We start from the raw sequence: 19,430 nt of genomic DNA, 5'->3' as shown, positions 1-19,430 counted from the left end.
AATGACAAGAAATTTTTGTTGTATCATGATGGGAAAAGAATTTCAGCAAACAAAGCAAAAGTGGAAATGTGTTTAGACCAATACAAAAATTCGCTATTCCAAATACACTTGGTGTTTCATAGCCCTCTCTGAGAGATCAATTCCTGCTTAGCACAGCAGAAAACTCAGAAGTAATTTACAGGCAAAGAATAAAGTAATAGCTGCTTACTTCACAGATGGAAAAGGGGAAAATTGTGTGTCTGGGATGGCAAGGATTTTGTCCTCATCAAGAAGCAGTCTGATGAGAGCCTGAAAACAAGTTTTGGTAATCACAGAGATTTGGAGAGACAGGAGACAGGTTGAAAAAACGCACAGTGTGTGGTGTAAGGAAGAAAGAAATGGCAAAAATAGCTCCCAAGTTGTAGGATCTAATGATTGGGAGGATATGACTGTGCTTATCTGCAACACTGCAGTAAGGAAGGGACATAACTGAGCTTTAGCTCTCTTCTTTGAGAGAGAGGGAAAAAAAAAAGATTTGGGTAGAGCTGGTTAGAGATAACAAAAGGACAGAGGCTATTCCTGGTCATTCCAATCTCTTCTTTCACTGGATGTCACTGAAAAGCAGGACCTTTCCCTTACAGTCGCTTAAAAAGTGTCTAATAGTTCATCATTTTAGGAGATGGAGCCTTTCGTGTCTCTCTGGTCACATGCATACCAAATAAAAAAGATTCTGCAGGCTGATTCTGCAGTATTTGATTTTTTTCTTTAAATAGTACCATTATTGCAAAAGGGTTATTAATCTTTGCTGTTAAAATATCAAATTATGATATTAGATTATGGTATTAGATGTTGATATTGAGCAATTCTGTATTGACACGCTTCTCTTTAAATCCAGTGAGTATTTCTCACCATGAGAATGCTTATGTCTTAGTATCTTTATGGAGTTGTTGTTTAGCTAGCAACTACACTGATACTCATTTAGAGAGTGCTTTGCCTTGCAGAGAAGGCTGATACTTGCTGCATATGTGCCTTCAAGGGAAGTGAGTTTGTAACTATCACCAGAGAGCTGGTTTGGAAAAAATCACATCTGATTTGAGAAGTATGAACAATGGTTTTGTTTGAATCAGAATACTGTCTCTTTTATCTGAAACAGTCATTCGTTAAAAAAGAATATATCTCCTTGTGTAGATGATGTAGATATATGAGAGGGTCTGCGAAAACGAGATTAAATTTGGGCTTTCCTGGTGAAAGGATTGAGGTCAGGATTTATATACAACAGCATGATTTTCAGAGCGTGTCTCTTGTAGGTTAGAAATGCCAGAAATATTAGGAATGGCAAATATTCTTTAAGCCAATATGTTTTGGAAACTTTGTGTTTGAATCTTCCCACCTGATGCAAACAAATGCAAATACAATGCCAAATCAATCTGAACTTCAAGGAATGTTTAAAATCCTATTGAACAGAATTTCATGTAAGATATACATTGGGATCTTTTCAGCCTGATGGGATCAGTCAGTGGCTCAAATATTAACTCCTCCTAAAAACTGGAAATGGATTTTACTGCAAACTGTGTAAAGGGAAGGTACATATTTTCATTCATTAGTGAAAAGCACTTATGTATGTGTGTATCAGGGCCTTAATGATTGAGTAATAACAAAAAAAAATTTGCCAATACAAGTATGTATGCATATCTGTATAGAGTATGTTATTAAGTGCATCTTCCCAGTGCAGAATGGTTGAAAAGGGCAGCTTTCAAAGGAAGTAGCATATTAATTTCGTGGCTAAAATGCCATAAATTGCAAAGGACTTTGCTCTGGAAAGAACCACGAACTACTTACAATAACAGTAAAGCATGCATTTGGAAAATCTCAATTACTGCTTTGGAGAATAAATTACCTATTCTGAAAAATACGGTACCTGCATACCCTGAAAAGTTACTGTTTCAACTATCAAATAGAAAAATTGTGCAGAAATACAGAATGGACTTTCTGCATTCACTGAAACTTTGGTGAAGATACATGAAAGTATTTGTGTACATAGATACAGCTCTTTTGTGAAGAAACATAGAGGCTTATATAGGAGTAAAGACAGGCTTAATGTATCTGAACAGCTTACAACTATTTTTCTTGCTAAACAGTCCCTACTGATTGTTTCAGATTCAGATGTAGTAGATTTGTTTGAGTGAATTAGTACTTGGAGACAGCCTGAAAATAGTTTTGCCAACTTAGCTGAACCTCTCACATCAGTTTACCTCGAGCAGCAAAGCTTCTTATGATACATCACCTATTCTGTATTGACACTCCTTTCCTCTATATAGATTAGTGTTGTCTGTGTCAGGACAGGATGTCAAAATGTGTGATGAAAATTGTGATCTAAAAATCCTGGTGTATCCTCACAGTATATAGATAACAGACCTGCCATCTAAACTCAGCTGTGAAAACTGTGACCAAGCTACAGGTTCTTAAAATTGGCAGTAAACTTAACAATAAAGTATGCAAATAAAATCCCTAATTTATCAGATTTTCAGGAACTGCAAAATCATATTTTATGAGTCATGATTTTATGAAACCTAGCTAAAACTTTCATTTTCTTTGTTACGAATTTATTCTGGATATTTAGAAGGAAGGAGTACCTGCAGTTCTCAGAGCAGAGGGTAAGGCTGTCCCAGTAGTGTGAAAGAACTTGTGCTGGCCCTATAGTTTTGCAACTTGTTCTTTGTTTCTTGTTTTATATACAGCCATAAATGAATGGACAGAGCTATAAAGTTGATTAAAGAAGGAACTTAATTAAGGATTGTAATTTAAGTAGTGGAGAAAATTACAATTGAATCGAAAATTCAAAAAGAGCTTGTGTGATGTAAAGGCTAATGGTGTTAAGGCAGTAATCTCTATGAAATAATTGATTCTGCAGCCATTAGTCTTTTCTAATGAGATTAAGGACGATGTGGTATGATCTTGCTAATTAAGTTGTTTTGTGACTTTGAAATATGAAGAAATAGTAAAAAACTGGGGGTTGTTTCATACACCACAAAACTCTCAAATTGCGTGACAAATATCATCAAAATATTTCCATATATTCTCAGTTGTAATAACGGTGGAGGATAATATTTGACTAGATACTAGAAAATAAACATATGTAATATACAGTTAATCTCAGCCATGTTGCTGTGTCAGTCAGTTGTTTTGGGTTAAGATTTGGTGATAATGTAGAATTGTAATAAATACTGGTTTGTTTTTTTTTCGTTGGAAAAGTAAAACACAAAGTAAGACTGTAAAGCACATGGAGTGTTTTTTCTGATCTCAGAGCTGTATGAAGAATAAAGTGTGTGTTTATGTGCATCATTTGTAAAGGTGACTGCCTGAAGCAGATGACTTCACTGTGACCCTGTCAGATGTAAACTGCACAAGGTCAGGTATGGGGCAGTGATATAGGAAAATGAGGAACCATCCTGGAAACTGCAGGCAGTTGTGCTGGGAAAAAAGATAGATAGCATTTTGTGTTTCCTTGGGATTTGACTTTTGGATCAGTTTTTTATTATGGATCTAGGACCAGCTATGTGTGTGCTATGCTGGGAATAGTGCTAGTGCAATACCCCTTTTTTCTTAGGGTCATAAAGATCACATTGGTTTTTGCACATAATATTATTTCAGTGCCACTTCAGTGCCACAATGGCTTCAGTTTTTCTTCTTTTCAGAAGTAAAATTTCATAGTTTTTCATTTTTTTAAAAAGGTGCCATATACTATGAACAGAGGTTTTAAGCTGCTTGAGGCATGCAATATTTCTCTGAGCTGTGGGTAGTACAGTGTGCCACATCCCTAAACTGACACTGCACTATTGTATTGCATTACCACAATGAAGAGGAATTTGTTCTCTGTGATATCTTTAATATAAGAAATTAAGAGGCATTTCCACAGTGCTGCTAGTCCAGGGTTTGCCTTATTGTTACCTATGTAGACTTAATAGGACAGGAATAAATTCTAATGAATTAATTATAGCCAGTAAATGAAATCTATTGTCTTGCTTAGCATGTGTATTAAGTATATCTTTCTCGCACCCACACAGAGTGTAGAGCTGCATAATTATTATACATTGTAATGCTACTGATTATTTCACTAATACTGGATATTTCTTTGATAGAGGCAGAAGAAAAAGGGCATGTATTAAAAGCAGAGGCAAGTCAGGGTAATCCTTTCAATTTAAGAGGAAATATTGAAATGTATTTTGTGAAGGATTTATTGAAGGGTCTTATATTACAAACACCATTTTAAGAACTGCTTCAGCAGACTGATAACTTGATAATTGTTGACATTTTGCCTTCCATGTTGAATGGTATTGTCTTTCATGTAACTTGGCTACTGATTCTTCAGTCACAGTCCATTTGTCATTTGTAATCTAAGATCAAATTTAAATGCTGAATTATTTTTAATGTGTAGTTAGAAATTGTAAAATATGACATGATGACAGCATCTTTCAAATTAATTTCCAGAACACTTTTTCACAACCCTGTCATGTAAGGAATATTACTGTAATTTGGTTTTGTAGTTGTATTGGTTTATCTTCAAAGGTGATATTTACACCTCACCAATCAGAAGAAGTTTAGCTGTCATGAAGTACATTGGTGGCTGTGATCTGCATGAAATTCTGGTATGACTTACAGTTTTAAGGAAAACATAATGAAGGTGTGACTTTATAGATGCTCCTTAGAATATCAGTATTCAGATTTAGACCTCTACCTTTCTCTGACATTTGCCTCTTGCTGATTTCAGCTGGAAAATAAATACACAAACTGATAAAGACTTACATCTCCAAGGGACCATGTTAAGAAGTCTTGTTATGTTGCACCTTTATGTATCAATACTTAGTATCACTGTATTATGAAACAGCATAATAACTAAGTAATATTAAAGCTCCTCAGTATTATGCTTTCTTTGTAAACTGTTATTGTGCTCTTTGAGCTCCAAACATAGCTGTTAAGCAGTAACTTTAGTCTATCACTTGACCATGTCTGCTCTGCCTTCTAGGTGTTTTTCCTAGAACAACTCTTTTGGTTCTTGAACTGACTTTCATATCATGTGTGTGCTATAGCAGTGATCTCTGGAAAAGATCTGTTTTTAAAGGATCAGCTCTTCTTGCTGTTTCTGTCACCTGACAATTTCCTGAATAGAAACTATGATGAGTGTTATAAGCATAGTCCCCTAAGAGATCATTTCTTACCTGCCTTTATAGTAATACAGTAGATCCTAGAACTGTAGATCTTTGAAACTTCAGTTGACTCATTGTAGTTTATACTTAGGAAAATAGTAGAATTTCAGAGGAATGGCAACAGCTCTGTTTGAAAAGCTGATTGCATATCCCAGGCTTGAATACCAAGCCTAGAAACTATCCTGTCCCAGTGTTTCTGCAGCTGTGAGCTTGCGTTTTCAAGGCCTGTGTCTGTAAAACATCCTCCTGCTCATTGACACAGTCCTTGCAGGAAAATGTTACTTACAGGTGTGAATGTGCTTTCCTTCATTTCTTTATGTTTTTAAGAAATAAAAACCAAACTTCTATAAAGTCATACTGCATGAAGCGACTTCTCAAAACATATCTTCCCCTGTTGAAAGGCTTTGGTACTATGAAACAGTTCTTTAGCAGTCTGCTTGCGCCTTAATGAGTCATTCAGATAAACAGGTTCCAGTGAAGATTGAATTACGATCCTATTCAGCTGACACAAAGCAACCACTAGTTCTTCTCAGGAAACTCATGAATAAATAAAGAAAAGATCCTGTGCTTCCAGGCCAAAGCCCAACAGAAATGGAAGGATGCATGTTTTTCAGTGTGATTTCCCATGTCCTACAAGTACAGCCTTGATCTTGCCATCAGAATTAGATTGTTGCTGGTGAAGACATCAAACATTATGTAAGTAAAGACATATAAAAATAGGTGGAAATGTGGGGTACGAGTGGAAGTATCTATCATTAACTCTGAGCAATCTGTTAGACAGTAACCTCTGATATTTAGCTTGTACATATAGGATGCAATCCATATGCCTTGCCATTTTGCATGTGGAGGGGCATTCTCCAAAGTTATTTTTAGAGTTCTATTTCAGTGAAAAATACGAGTTTTAATGTCTTCATAAGAGCTTAATCATGTTTATCATCTACCAAGGCCAATAAATATGTCAGCTCTTCTCTATTGTTTACATTATGGTTTTAGCACGAATTCAGACTCCTGACTGTTGTGCTACATGCATACAACAACCAGAGTTATTTCTCTGAGAAATTCACATTTTAATAGGTGTTATGATTCGTAAAAGAGAAAAAGGGGGTGGAAGTAATGGAACAACACTGGTGGGGATGAGAATAACCTTGGTGTGTGTGGTGTGTCACCTGGCTGAATTTGCCTTAGTTTGCATAGGTACCTATCAAAGCCACTGAGAATTTTAAGGAGGACAGTTGGATACCTTTGACAAATGCTTATAGAGAAGCTTTTGGGGGCCAAAGGAAGAAGCACAGAGATGCTTATGTGGAAATGCTATTGGGGGATGAAAGGTGGAATTGTTGGCTGAACAGAGGAAGGAACTGATACTTTGATAGTTTTTATGAGGGTTTAAACAGGGCAGTGCTGTTTACTGGGTGGAAGGAAGCTATTGTCATGTTTCCCCTGCTGACTGGGCTGCACAGTGTAGTGCTGGATCCCAAGCACCCTACACTGTCTGGACTGATTTGAGTATTTCCGAAATCCTTTCCTACCCTCTCACAGCGTAGCTGAAGTGAACCATCTCTGCAAAGATGGGGGCTCATCTGAATTTAATTTTCTGAGCTTAGTCAGAATATCTTTTCTACTTTTTTTTTTATTTTCTAGTTTTTGAAATGCAACCCAAATCAAATCCCATGTAAAGATGCCTTACGGCTTCATAGCTCTGGTTGCAACACCATTTATTTCTGAAACAGTTCTTTCAAGATCTCTAACATCTTTGCATGCAGTTATTTTGACCTGAATATTACAAAAAGAGGGGTGTGAAGATAAAGCATGTGGTTCAGAGTGGTGAAGACTTTGTGTAGAAGTGAGGACACAACACAAGTTCTTACAGAAATTAACTGCAAAACACGCCTGTTGTCTGCAGGAGTTGGTCTGTGTCGCGGGTTGGCCCTGGCTGGATGTATTTAATCTTAAAAGTGAGAATTTTTTTTGGGGGAAAAAGGTTATCTTTATACCTGTATTTTTTCTGTTCTTTTAATCAATGTACCTAATACTGTAACACTGTTAAATATGCAGCTTTTCCAGTGTGTGTATCTGATGAGGAATGTGCTCTACATGTTATAATTCAAGGCATATAAATCTACTGACCCCATGCATTTCTCAAATGCTTGATGTGTGCATCTTCTGGAAATTCTGAATTGGAGTTTTAGTAGTTTTCACCATGCCAGTGAAAGTTTTTCTCATAACTGCATGCTGTACTTCCAGTCAGTTCATTCTATCACTTGAATTATAGTCTCATAAATTAAGTCTTAAAAATTGTAGGGCTTTTTTGACAGACCTACCTCTGATGATCTTTATGTAGTGAAAACAGCCATGAATTCATTACTGTCCATGAAGGGGACAGTCATATAGGTATCTTTATATGTAATCATCTTAGTGATTTGCTAAGTTGCTTCTGGGAATGGGAAGAACAAGTTAATTGCATTTCATGCTAGACTTTACAGCAGACTTTGATTCATTTGAAGCTGTCATAATGATGATGCTGTGTTCCATTTTTTTTTTAATCCTCTTTTGTTTTCATAAAACTTCTTCAGTATGTTTTATGTTTCCTGAGGAAGCTGTTAAAATGCAATTGTTACTTGCTGCAGGTGGTATTAAAACTGATTAACTTATGGTGTAAGGAAGAGAAGCTGATTTTTGCCTGAGAGGAGAACTGCATTACTGGATCTTTTCTTGGTTTATGAAGCTAAACTATAAACAACTAGGATCTTACCCAATGATCAGTGGAGGTTTTCCATTGGTTTCAGTGCCTTTGGGTTGTGCCTATCTCAATAACTTATAGTCTCTAATGAGTAATTTTGAAAATGGTGTTTGATTGCTTAGAAAATGCTAAGCAAAGTATTAAGTAGTTTTGAACTATCCCAAATTCAGGATCTTTTAAGGTTCCTCAGAAACATGTGCATTTCAAATTGTATTTACATGAAAATATAGTGCATTTGGGGTGGTTGTTCACAAACCTTTAAAAAGGAAATGTTGATGTTTAAAAAGAGAATGTTGATGTTGCAGAAAAAAGTGAAATATCAAATCAGTGATTGCTCTTAATCTAGAGAGTTATGTGGGTGAGCTGGCAAAAAATCCTCAGGATTTCAAATGGTACTTTGTATAAGCTTTGCTGGAACTTTGTTGCTAATACAAAGAGATATACTGCCGAACTCCAGCCTCTAATGATAAATGGTAGTCAGAGTTTTTCTGCTTAGTTTTATGTCCCTACATTTTATAGAGAAAATACTGAAACTGATTTTTTTTTTTTTTTATTTACTGTCTGAAATCGATTTCCTGCAAGGGACCAATAACCACACTATTTAAGCCTTATTTTGGAGGTTTATGTTGGGCTTGAGTTTTGTTCCCTGCCCTGACAAAGTGTTTGTCGAGCAAGGTTGAATTTACTAGTTTAGATTGGCTTCTTTCTTTGTAATGTATATCAAGCCATCACTTTCAAGCAGCTTTTGGGGGCACAGACAATGAAAAATATATTAATGAAACATACTGTGTTGTAGACGAGCAACTGCTAGTCAGCTAATACAAATGCAGTTTTAACAGACTGGTCACTTGACTTACTCTGTTTTTATTCTACACAGTTTGGATATGATCCATCATGTCTGCAGCCTGCAACATCACAGAAAATATTTGATCAGACCCAGTTTTTAGAAGAGACCCAGATTTCTAAGTCTCATGTCACCACCTTAAATCAAGATCATCAGCATTGGCAGTTTTTAGTAAGTCTTATTTCTTTTAACTGTTTTATGTCTGATGAATTTAAAGACAGATCTAGTTTTGCATTCTTGCTGCTTTTGTTTGTTCATTCGGTTTTGTCTGGGGTGGTTTTGTTTGCATGTCACTAACATCAGGGGGCTGGGGTTTTCTGAGGGGGAGTGTTTGGGAGAAGAAGGGTTTACCTCAATCTTTATAGCAATAGATTTTGTATTGATTTCTTAGAATCTTGTGGAACAATAGTAGTACTTAAATGATACATATGTAGTAGGGACATAATTTAAGTGTGAAATGAGAGTTCAGTAAACAAATGCGTGATAGAAATTGTAATTCCAATGCTTTGTTCTGGATGCATGACTACAAAAGTGCAGGGCGTAGTGCTTAGTGCTTGTGATCAGCACATTCCAGTCTGTTTTGGTATCTGGTCCTGACACTTGATTCTGAATATCAGCAGACTTTTTTCCATCAGGATTTCTGTGTTTGCACACATTCTGAGTTTCAGGCACCTTTTGAATTCAGAGAAGGGTCTTTTGAATATAAAAGCTGTAGAATAATGTTAGTGTACCTGAAGACAACTTCCAGAGAGAAATATGTATGCCAGTGAGGTGTCTTGAATTCTTTCTTTTAGATAAAATACTTTCACTTAAGAACAAAGACATTTCTATACATAAATGGACAAATTTCTGTTTCTTCTTAAAATCAGAGGTGCAGATGGAACTCTACATTTTGTTTCCTATAATTAATTGCTGCTTTATCTGCTTTTGCTTTCATTACACCAAGGAATTTACTTCTTTTTGGACTGTGAAATTATAATGGGTGTGATTTCTCTTTTTAAACTTGTTAATGTAAACAGAAATGCTGTGAAAAGGAAGGCAGGCTTTTGGAGATTGCTAAAGAAACTAGATTGAACTTGTTGTCTTGAGTTGAATTTTGGAGTCAATTTAGTCAATTTTAAGTAGTAAATGCAGTTTGGTGAGTAGAGATGTACCGTATAGGGTTATCCTCTAAACACTTGTCAGTTGCTCAGGATAGCAAAGCTATGATTTCATGGTTGTCCTTTTCACAGAAGTGCCTACTTAGTCAAGCTACTTCTGCACCTGCCTGCCCCAGCATCATTTTTTGCACAGATCAGGTCCTTTTACAGCAGCAGAAGCAGTTGTAATGGCACGTTTTGGAATGTGTAGCATGCCTAAAAGGGGTAAGCAATGGGCAGGCGACTGTTCTCATGCTACTGCCAACACGAAGAAGTCCTAGCACTTCAGATTAATACTGGGACATGAGAATCCTTCTATGAACTTAAAAGTTGCAGAAACTCTCCATACTTTATCTGTCTTTTCAGAAACACTGAAAAAACTACAACTGACTTTATTTGATAATGATAATGAAGCAAATAATATAAGTTTGGAACTCTGCGTGCCTTTATTCATTGTCTGTTCATTGTCCGTGACTGAGTTATAAGATGTGGTTCACGTAGCACCTTTGATCTTTGAAGCACTTCGCAACCAGTAACTAACAGAATAATTTAAAGAAAATTCCGTAAAAGGTACCATTTTTAAATGTAGTGTTCTCACTGTTATTACCCTGTACCTCACTGAACTGAAAGTAAAGGCTTAAAGCTTTGCTTTGAGAGCCTGATATTTGAAGCTTGAGGTTCTAAGTTTGGTGCTGGATTTATCCATTTGAAGGATATTAGTTTGATTGCATCAAAAGTAATGGTATTTAATATGACAAGAGGAAAGTGCATAAATGTGATATTTTGAATGGCTGTTAGAGCCTTCTCTGCGTCTCTGCTTCTGAAAAGAATAATTACATAGTTGTGACATGAACTGAATGTTAAGGTCTGGTGAAAGATATCTCTGGTAAAAGAAGTGAAGTCAATCTCCTAACATTGGGGTTAGAAGTTCTCTTAACAAAAGGCATTTGAGAAGTTAGCTTTTGTGTGTAGACCTAGATCCAGTACACATACAAAAAACAACTTGAGACAAAAAATGGGATGTGAATGAAATTAGTGGGAATTTCTGCTGTTCATTTCATTCACATAAATAATTCATGCTTTCAAGCAGCATAAGGTGTTGTAAAACAAAAAGCAGTGGTTTGGATTAGGGTCTTGAGAGCAGAAGAGAGAAATGATTATTTGCAGCAGCTAGTTTAAGTCTGCCATAGGCTGTCATTGAGTCCACTCAGAGTCTGTTCTCCCCACTTAATTTGTCAGTATTTAAGTGGCACACAAGAAGTGTAAATGATTGCAGGGCAGTAGCAGCCTTCTGGATGAAGAGTAAACTTTGGGCTTGAAACCAGCCTCCTTTTAAAACAGTGTTGTTTATATAGTATTGCAGTACAGATAGTGAGAGAGTTAGATACTCTGACGCCAGGATTAAAATTTCTTAACATATTAAGCACTGTTTCTTTCATACTGTAGTTACAGTATTTGAGGCTAAGTTTTCACCTACTGTTCACTCCTATTTAATTTTTAATTAATTCCTGCAGTTGTATCAGGAACAATAACTTTTAATCATTTTACACTGAGAATCAGAAGCAATAAATTCAGTTTTCATTCTGGTACTGTATGTTTCAGAAGTGGTTTCACTGCAGGCAGAAAATCCTGTGTTTTAGTAAACAGAGACCAAATTTGTTATTTACAGACAAATGTTCCATTCGCCTTCTGTCACAAGCTTTCTGTGTACATAAATAGAACACACTTGTACCACTTACCTGTTAGTTACCATGCAACAGCAGCATTTCACACTGCCTGCAGCTGCACTGAATGACGTGCAGCTCCCTGACTGTAAATTCAAGTGCTCTGTGTTTAGAACTGGGGTTGATAAAAAGGACATTAGTGTGGGTATAATGCCACTTTTGCTGTACTAGCAACGTATCAGCAGAGTTTCTATAACAACAGCACTTTGCTGAGAGATATAGCCCTCTATCACATGTTCATGATGGAAAAATTGTAGTGGCTTTATTCTATTACAATATGTAGTTTTCTCTAAAATACACACTGAGCTCAATTTAGGCCTTTTTTCCTCTGTGCAAAACAGGAATCTGTCATGCTTTCCAAAGATTCGCTTGAATTCATTTTTTCCTGAGGTAAGAGCACTAGGTGTTTTAATTTTTTTGTGAATATTTTTAGTATTACTTGCTATTCAGAGCTGGTTTTCAGGCTCTTAATGATGGCAGAACAGTGGGGCTTGGTGTAGTGGAATAATAATTAAAAATATGAATGCATCTGATACAGACCTTAGTGTTTAAGGTGGATAGCCAACTCTATGAAAGAAACTTTTTGAGGTCATTTGTCTTTCCTGTACCCTGGACATGCGTGAGATTTTTAGCAATGACACCAGCAATATCCATGGGCAAAAACAGTATCTGGATTTTGATAAATGCTGAAATGAATCATAATGTGTTTGAATGTTTCTTATTTTTGGTCTCTTGTATTTTTAAACATATAGCATGAAGTGCCAATGAGCTATTTCAATAGTTTATTTTCCTTTACCATTCCATCATCAGTTTTCTTCTTCATATCAATGAAATTACTTAGATAATGTTCCATTTCTAATGATATTTTCTCAATTGACTGTTCAAATTCTAGATTGATTGTTCAAATGTAGAATTTTGTTTTGATTTAGTTAATACAGTGCCAGTATAATAAAAGCTTTCCCTATCTGCTAGCTGTGAAGAGAACTTCCATCAAAAATAGATCTTTATGTGGTTTTAAAAACCACTCTTTTCTAATTGGAGTTAGAGCAGGTTGTTACTTTCCTGAATGGGTGAGAGCAGGGAAAGATATTTAGAAGCCCGAACAATGAGATATGTCCAGTGCCATGCTGGATTAAATCAGTAGCCATGAAAGCAGGCTGACCTTTTTTCTTTCTTCCCTAGAACATAATATTCTTACTCCCTGAGTTTAAAAAGGTTGTTGACTCAAATATGACCTTTCAATGAAACACTCTTGTAATACAGTTTCCATTTTTTTTCTTTTATGGAGTAATCAGTCAGGGTAGGTCAGGAGAGGCACCAGCTGGGAGCAGGTACTCTCAAGCACTGTTGCCGTTGCTGCCTGGGACTGAGTGGTTTGCATGTGTGAGAGTGGCTGTTAAAGGAGCTCTGGAGAGATGAGGTGTGCTCAGATGTCCAAAAGAGCATAGGTGAGTGAGGCCTTTAGCAGACTCAGGGCAGTTTTGTCTGTGCTGGATGCCATGCTGTCTTGTTATGATTCTGGAAAATATATGATATGTATTTTTCAAGTCTGTGTAGTTGTGATTTCTCTCATGAATACATCCATTAATCCTGCTGAATTATAAAATTCAAATGTGAGGCCTTCTGATAAGCTTTATTGTATATATTAAAACTGTGAAGATTCTTCTATTAAAAACTAGGCATTTGGGGTTTGTGATTGCAGATTTGGGAGACATCCCAAAATGATCTCAGAATAACTGAGATAACTGAGCAGTGAATTTGGTCTAAACAGAAAAGAACAACAAAACACTTTTATCTCTGTTCCTTTATAAGGAACAGAACAAATGAACTAAGTAATATCTAAAGAAAGTCTAAGATAGACTCAGGAACTGAATGCAGATTATATGAGTAGTGCTTGCAGGGCATGGTTTTTCTTTTTGTATACTGTCATTTAAATGCATCCAGCTAACAACCAGACAGTGATACAAACCTTCAAAGGTTCTGTCTCACCTAAAACAATTATTTTCTGAACCTGGGATATGAAGTGGGGTTCTGTCTAAGAGATGCTGCATATATGTGTGTGTATATATATATGCACAGTCAGTGCAATATATATATGCGCATATATATATGCATATGTATTTAAACTTTTTTAATCTTGATTTTTGTGTTTATGGATGTAGTCTGTATTTTCATAAATCTCACTACCAGTGTTCTGTTCATTCCTTTCTGAAGGGCTGCCATCTGCATAAGCCTTAACTGTGTATATTATCTTTCTCCTAAATGTACTGTCTGTTGTCCCAGTACCAGTTTCCTCCTAAATTGCTTCAACAAATGTAATATTAATATCAGATAAGAAAACAGAAGAATCTCGATGCACTCTCCATTACAGCAAAACAAAAGGCTTATAGAGCAAGGTGATTTATTACTTCATTTTTCTGAAATGCATTATAAGATTAATTTTTTTGCTTATACTTTTCCATATCCTAATTACATTTGCCTCTTGTTTAATCATCTTTAAGACAAAATAGTATGTCTGAGGAGAGAACATTATTTAATTAACTTTTCCTAATGAATCAGACTGCAGAATTTTCTGGTAGCTGCATTTGCTAGGCTGCTTGTCCAGTAAATTTTGAGAAAGATGTTTTAAATGAAATCTGTTTCTGCATATAGAGCCTTTCTGATATTAGAGCCTGTAATGAGCCCATGGCTTGGTGGTGTAAATAAGAGATAAAAGGCGTATTGGGGAAAAGCATATTGGATGTCAAAAAGATACATAAAACTGTATTTCTGAGCTGTCCTCTTTCATCAAGCATAACCAAAAAAACAGATGTGTGAATAGGAGCATATTAGTGTGTGATGAAGTTTATAGATTCCTGTCTTAACTTGTGCTTAGCACTCATCTGTATTTTATATGCACAGATACTGTATTTTCAACTATGTTTGGGGATCTCTATGTAAATGCTTTATGTAAATGGCCACTTTTCTCTACCTGGGGCATATGTACCACTAGTGGTACATCATTTGTGGCCTTGGTATGGCTTATTTTATTTTGAAGGGCCAGAAGTTAGCTACATTGGTTAAAACAATTTTGAAGCCATCATCACTTGGAATGTTCTCACTCTTTCCTTATGCACACAGCTGTCCATAAGTATCTGCATTGCTCTTGAAGAAGCCTCGATAGATGATTTTCTGTATTTGGGGGAAAGTTGCAATGTAAGTGTGTCACCTCTTTAATCTAGTGACAGTGTGGTCTCAGTTTTGGATTTCACTGAATGTTCCTCTGGAGTTCACTGGTTCATTTCTTTCTTCTTAGAAAAGTAATAGTTTCAGTCACATTCAAACTGTTAGTTCATCGTTACCTGAGAGGCAGTGGGTGGATGAAGGAAATGAATTGTGCTCAGCATAACAAGGAGATAATGTGCTATATAAATAATTAGCAACACATTTAAAAAATATGCTCATATAGAGCCAAAAGTATCTTGGCTTGAGTGCACGGTCTCAGAGATGTAATTGAGACTATTCATTTTAGCAAGGCAAATATACAGGGATTTTTAGAATTCATAAAATCTGCAGTAATAGTCACGAAGGAGCAGAGTATGTTTCAAAGCAAAGCACACTGCATGAAGACCACTCACGAATATATTTGGAAACTTCCTGGTTCCTTCTTTCACAGTAGACAGCATGGTTTTTGTAGTTGCCATGAAGATTTGCAGATAATTTCTATCAGCTGAAATTACAAAAACAAATGGTGTAGGCATCTTCACCTGGAGGTAAAAAGAAAGGCAAACACGTGAAATCTACTCTAACAGCTGTATTGTTTCAGTTAACAGAATAAAATATAAATAAAAGACAAGGCAATGCTAGACGCAACCAGTGCTTCAAGAGATGACTGGAGGGTTCATTTCAATGGGATTTGATCTTTTACAAAAATCCAATGCTAGTATTATGTATGAATTTTATTGAGATAAGAAACAGCTGTATAACTGTTAAGAAGGGAAGAGTCTGTTATCTCTTCACTGATAGTTCCCTATGGGTAGGCAGGATTTTACATGAATATGGCAAGAAGGTGTCTGAGGAAGCTCTTAGTCACTGTCATGGTTTAACCACAGCCAGCAACAAAGTGCCACCCCCTGCAGGCCCCAGTGTGATGGGGAGGAGAATCAGAAAAAGGTAAGACTTGTTGGTTGAGATAAGAACAGTTTAATAATTGTAATGGAAAAGAAAAGGAGAGAGAGGAATAAAACCAAAGACAGACAAGTGATGCACAATCCAGTTGTGTTCATATGACTAATCCAGGTAGCTGTGTTCTAAGTATTCTGGCTGAGCTACTTGTGGTATTTTAAAATCCTGTGGGTTTGTTTATTTCCGTGCTATCACATTCTCCCCTAATTGGTGACATATTTGTGTGTCATTAAAGAATGATCTTTGTTCTTTAAATTTCTAGTCCAGTTTTATAGGTAGGAGTTAACAAGTGGTTTGGACAAGTGTCTGGGCCTTGTCTTTCAAGTGATGCTTGCTCCTATATTCCTTAGAGTAGATGAGTTAAATCCAAAATACTTTCCAGTATATTGGCCACATTGCTAATAAAATATATACTTATTTTCATGAATAATAGTGACAAAATTGAGAGTTATATAGACCTACTGAAGAAAATACTCATCTTTCCTGACTTGCTTTCAAAGAAGTAGTGCTGAAGCCAAGTAAGACCCAGTAACTTTACCTCAGTGCTTTAGCAGATAAAATTAATGTAATCTTTTAACTACACACTGAAGTTGCATGTGCTGGCCTATGAGTGTTGTGTGGCTGCTGGATTTAAATGTGTGCTACAAAGCAGCTCATGGGCAGCAGTCTAACCCCAGAAATGCACTGCTTTCCTTGATTACTTTCTCTGCTAGTAAAAATAGGAAGCAAGGCCAAGGATATGAGCAGACAGAGGCAGGCTGTGACTTAGAGATGTGATATGTGTGTTGTTTGGGATTTTTCTTTTTCTCTTATGGATTTAAATGGAGATGTACTGGAGGGAAGCTGGCCCAGCTACTGCCCTGACAGTGCCTTGTTTTCTTTGTGGATTAACAGGGAGCTCCAATCTGCAAGGCCTCAATCTGGCCCCTTTCATCAGCACTGAATCACTTTAAAAAGAAAAACCAGTGCATGTGATTATCAAAAGCATTTCCATTTTTAACACGCAGTGGCAATTCAGCTTAGACACCAGAAAATAAGAACATTGTATATTAAAAGGATGTTGAATGTGAAAATTTATGAAATCTATAAATGTGGCAGTAAAATGCTCGTATAGCTGTCACTACATGGATTTGTGACCAGCTATTGACACTTTAAATGATCATGGTCCCTTTACTTAGCGTATAATAAGTACACATCAGCAAAGACATTAGAGACTGGAGTCCAAAGAAACAGTGATTAGCATATTTTGAAGTTTCCTGCACTGACTGCTTAAATACATTTGCATTAATAGAAAGATGAGACTCTTCATGAGGTTCTCTGCATGACAAAGACTAAAAATAGTTTTATTAGAACTTTGGCTGCCGTTCTGCTAAATTTTAACAGTTTGGGGGAAAGGAAAACACACTTTCGAAAGGTTATAATTAATGAGTTATGTGTTGTTGGGGGTTTTTTAAAGTATACTAGAATAACATGAAGAAATTGGGACAAGCCTGCTATTTTGTGCCTTTGGCATTTTGATGGTTTGCAGCCTGCCTTCCCACTTGAGATGGGGGCAGGCTTTGCTGTTGCCTGCTCTTAGAAGCGAGCCCTTTGCAGCTTGTGAGAAGAATACAGTGTGTAGATCTGAAGATGATTGCACAGAAAGAAAATTCTGTTCTGAATTTACAAAGCAAAACATTATGCCTGCCACTGTCCCATGTTGAAAGGAAATCCAGCACGGTGTAACTTTATTTGAGAGAGTGTAAATTGTGTTCGTATACTTGACAGTTTGAAAACATAAACATAAAGAAAACAAAGTTTCCTGTTGTGATGGTAGCAAAAAACTTCATCTGTGGCAGTACAGCATCCATGTAATGCTAGGCATACTGTTGTGGAGAGAAGAGAAACAAATGAGGCTGCTGGAGTGGAAGTGAAGAAGCCAGTGTTAGATCATTCATGGAAGTTGTGATGCGTGGAGTGCAGATTTAGGCCTGGTGCTTCTGTTAAGTGCTGTCTGGGATGTGAAAGGATTGTTTAGGGAGAATAGGAGCTGCTCTTTTCAATTCACTGCTGTAATTGTAAGTAGTATTGTAATGGGCAGGGAGATGATTCTTAGAACAACAGGAACTCACCAGTATTGTCATTACCAGCATTGCTGCGTGCTCTAGGGTCTGTGCATGTGCACTGGTAATTTGCATTTCCTATATGAGCACAACTGTCCTGGCACATACGCTTCTGAGAGAGGAAAGATACGATGTTGTAAAAAAGGTTTTTTCTTATTTTCTGTGAATGAACATTCTGCTTTTCTAATGAAGTATATACTTATTGGTTAAGAAGAGTTTAACAACTATATTCTTAGCTGTCTTTGGAGGCAAGCCCATGCTTAAAGTTCAGAGAATAAAAGCTGTAATATTTCATAACATATCCTTGTAATACACGCCTATAGAATTCAAAACAGGAACCCTCTAGAACTGGAGTAAAAACATAGAGTTTTGTTGCTTCTGGAGAAATTTTCATGGTACGAGAAGCATGGCATTGCAGGTAGCTAACAGAGCAGTGTTGTAGGTTATATGGGAACAATGCATTTGTCAAGGAAAGGATGTAGCAGTCCAGTGATCTATACAGATGTTAAGGAAATGTTTATTAGTGTGGATTACTTGTGTGGATGTAAGGCTGGAGAATTAAAGCTCAGTCTTATATATAAAACTTAATTAGCCTTTTTAATTAAAGTACAGATGCTTACAGTAATTTTCTCATAACTTTAAGAATGGATGTGATCAAATGCTTAATGAGATTTCTGGATGTCTGACTCCATGTTGCAGTACTTTCAACACGCTTATTAAAGGACTTGGTATCAGTTTATATATTGTATGTAAACTCAGCTGAGAAATACTTAATCCAGGAGACTTACTAGGAATGACAAGCTATAATTGAAGACTTTGTTGGGTTTTTTTCCTTTATGAACATACGTTTTTCATCATTTCAGTTTACCTCCTGTATTTAAACCATTACATTATGCAAGTGAGGACTACTAAAACATCCATCCACTGCATTACATTTAACATGTAGCTCATCATGTCTGTGCATTTTTGGAGTTTTTTGGGGGTTGGTTTGGTATTTCAGAATTCTGATTGTTTTACCTTTGGTGCATGCTTGAGTTCTGGCAACAGCATATTCCTTAACCTAAATAGTAAGAAACAAGAGTTTGCTATTAGCTAAGGATTTTCTTCATACAGGTAGTTTAATGAACTTGGGCTTGGTGTATTTTAGACTTGTACTGTATCTTCACTTACACATAAGATTCATCATGTTAACCCGTGAGTTTCATTTAACCATGACTAGGGTGTGTATTCTTCCACCATATGTGCAGATTAGCTTTTGGTGAAGGTGTAGGACTGCAAAATGGTTCTGTCTGCACAATTCTGAATGTATCCAAGTTCGTTTTATACTTAAAAGTTAAGAAAGGAACTTTTGCATCCATCTTTCTTAAGTTCAGTATATAAAGTATTATTCCATGTAGTGATGTAGTGCTTCTTTAGAAGTACTGAGACTAAAATAAGAGAGGAAAGCTGTAAGGTTATATTCAAAAAAAGAGGAAAAAAAAGGAAGGGGTTAAAAACAAAAGAAGAAGAAAGGGTGAGGGGGAGAAGAAAAGGG

At 36.4% G+C, this 19,430-nt stretch overlaps 1 protein-coding gene across 1 annotated transcript in view; it reads left to right on the top strand.

The window, feature by feature from the left end:
• The window catches only part of RIMBP2 (RIMS binding protein 2), a gene marked incomplete at both ends in the record, with an annotated part of 125,106 nt that overhangs the window by 24,676 nt on the left and 81,000 nt on the right, over positions 1 to 19,430 (top strand). The window contains one exon of the mRNA XM_080628352.1: positions 8,801 to 8,938. Coding sequence (XP_080484478.1) covers positions 8,801 to 8,938 — 138 coding nt within the window. The remainder of the gene's footprint in view (positions 1 to 8,800; positions 8,939 to 19,430) is intronic.

This window comes from Psittacula echo (genome assembly GCF_963264785.1).
Source record: "Psittacula echo genome assembly, chromosome: 13".
NCBI classification, from domain to species: Eukaryota; Metazoa; Chordata; class Aves; order Psittaciformes; family Psittacidae; genus Psittacula; species Psittacula echo.
Note: the sequence above shows the minus strand (reverse complement) of the source record. Positions and strands in the feature narration are given on the sequence as shown.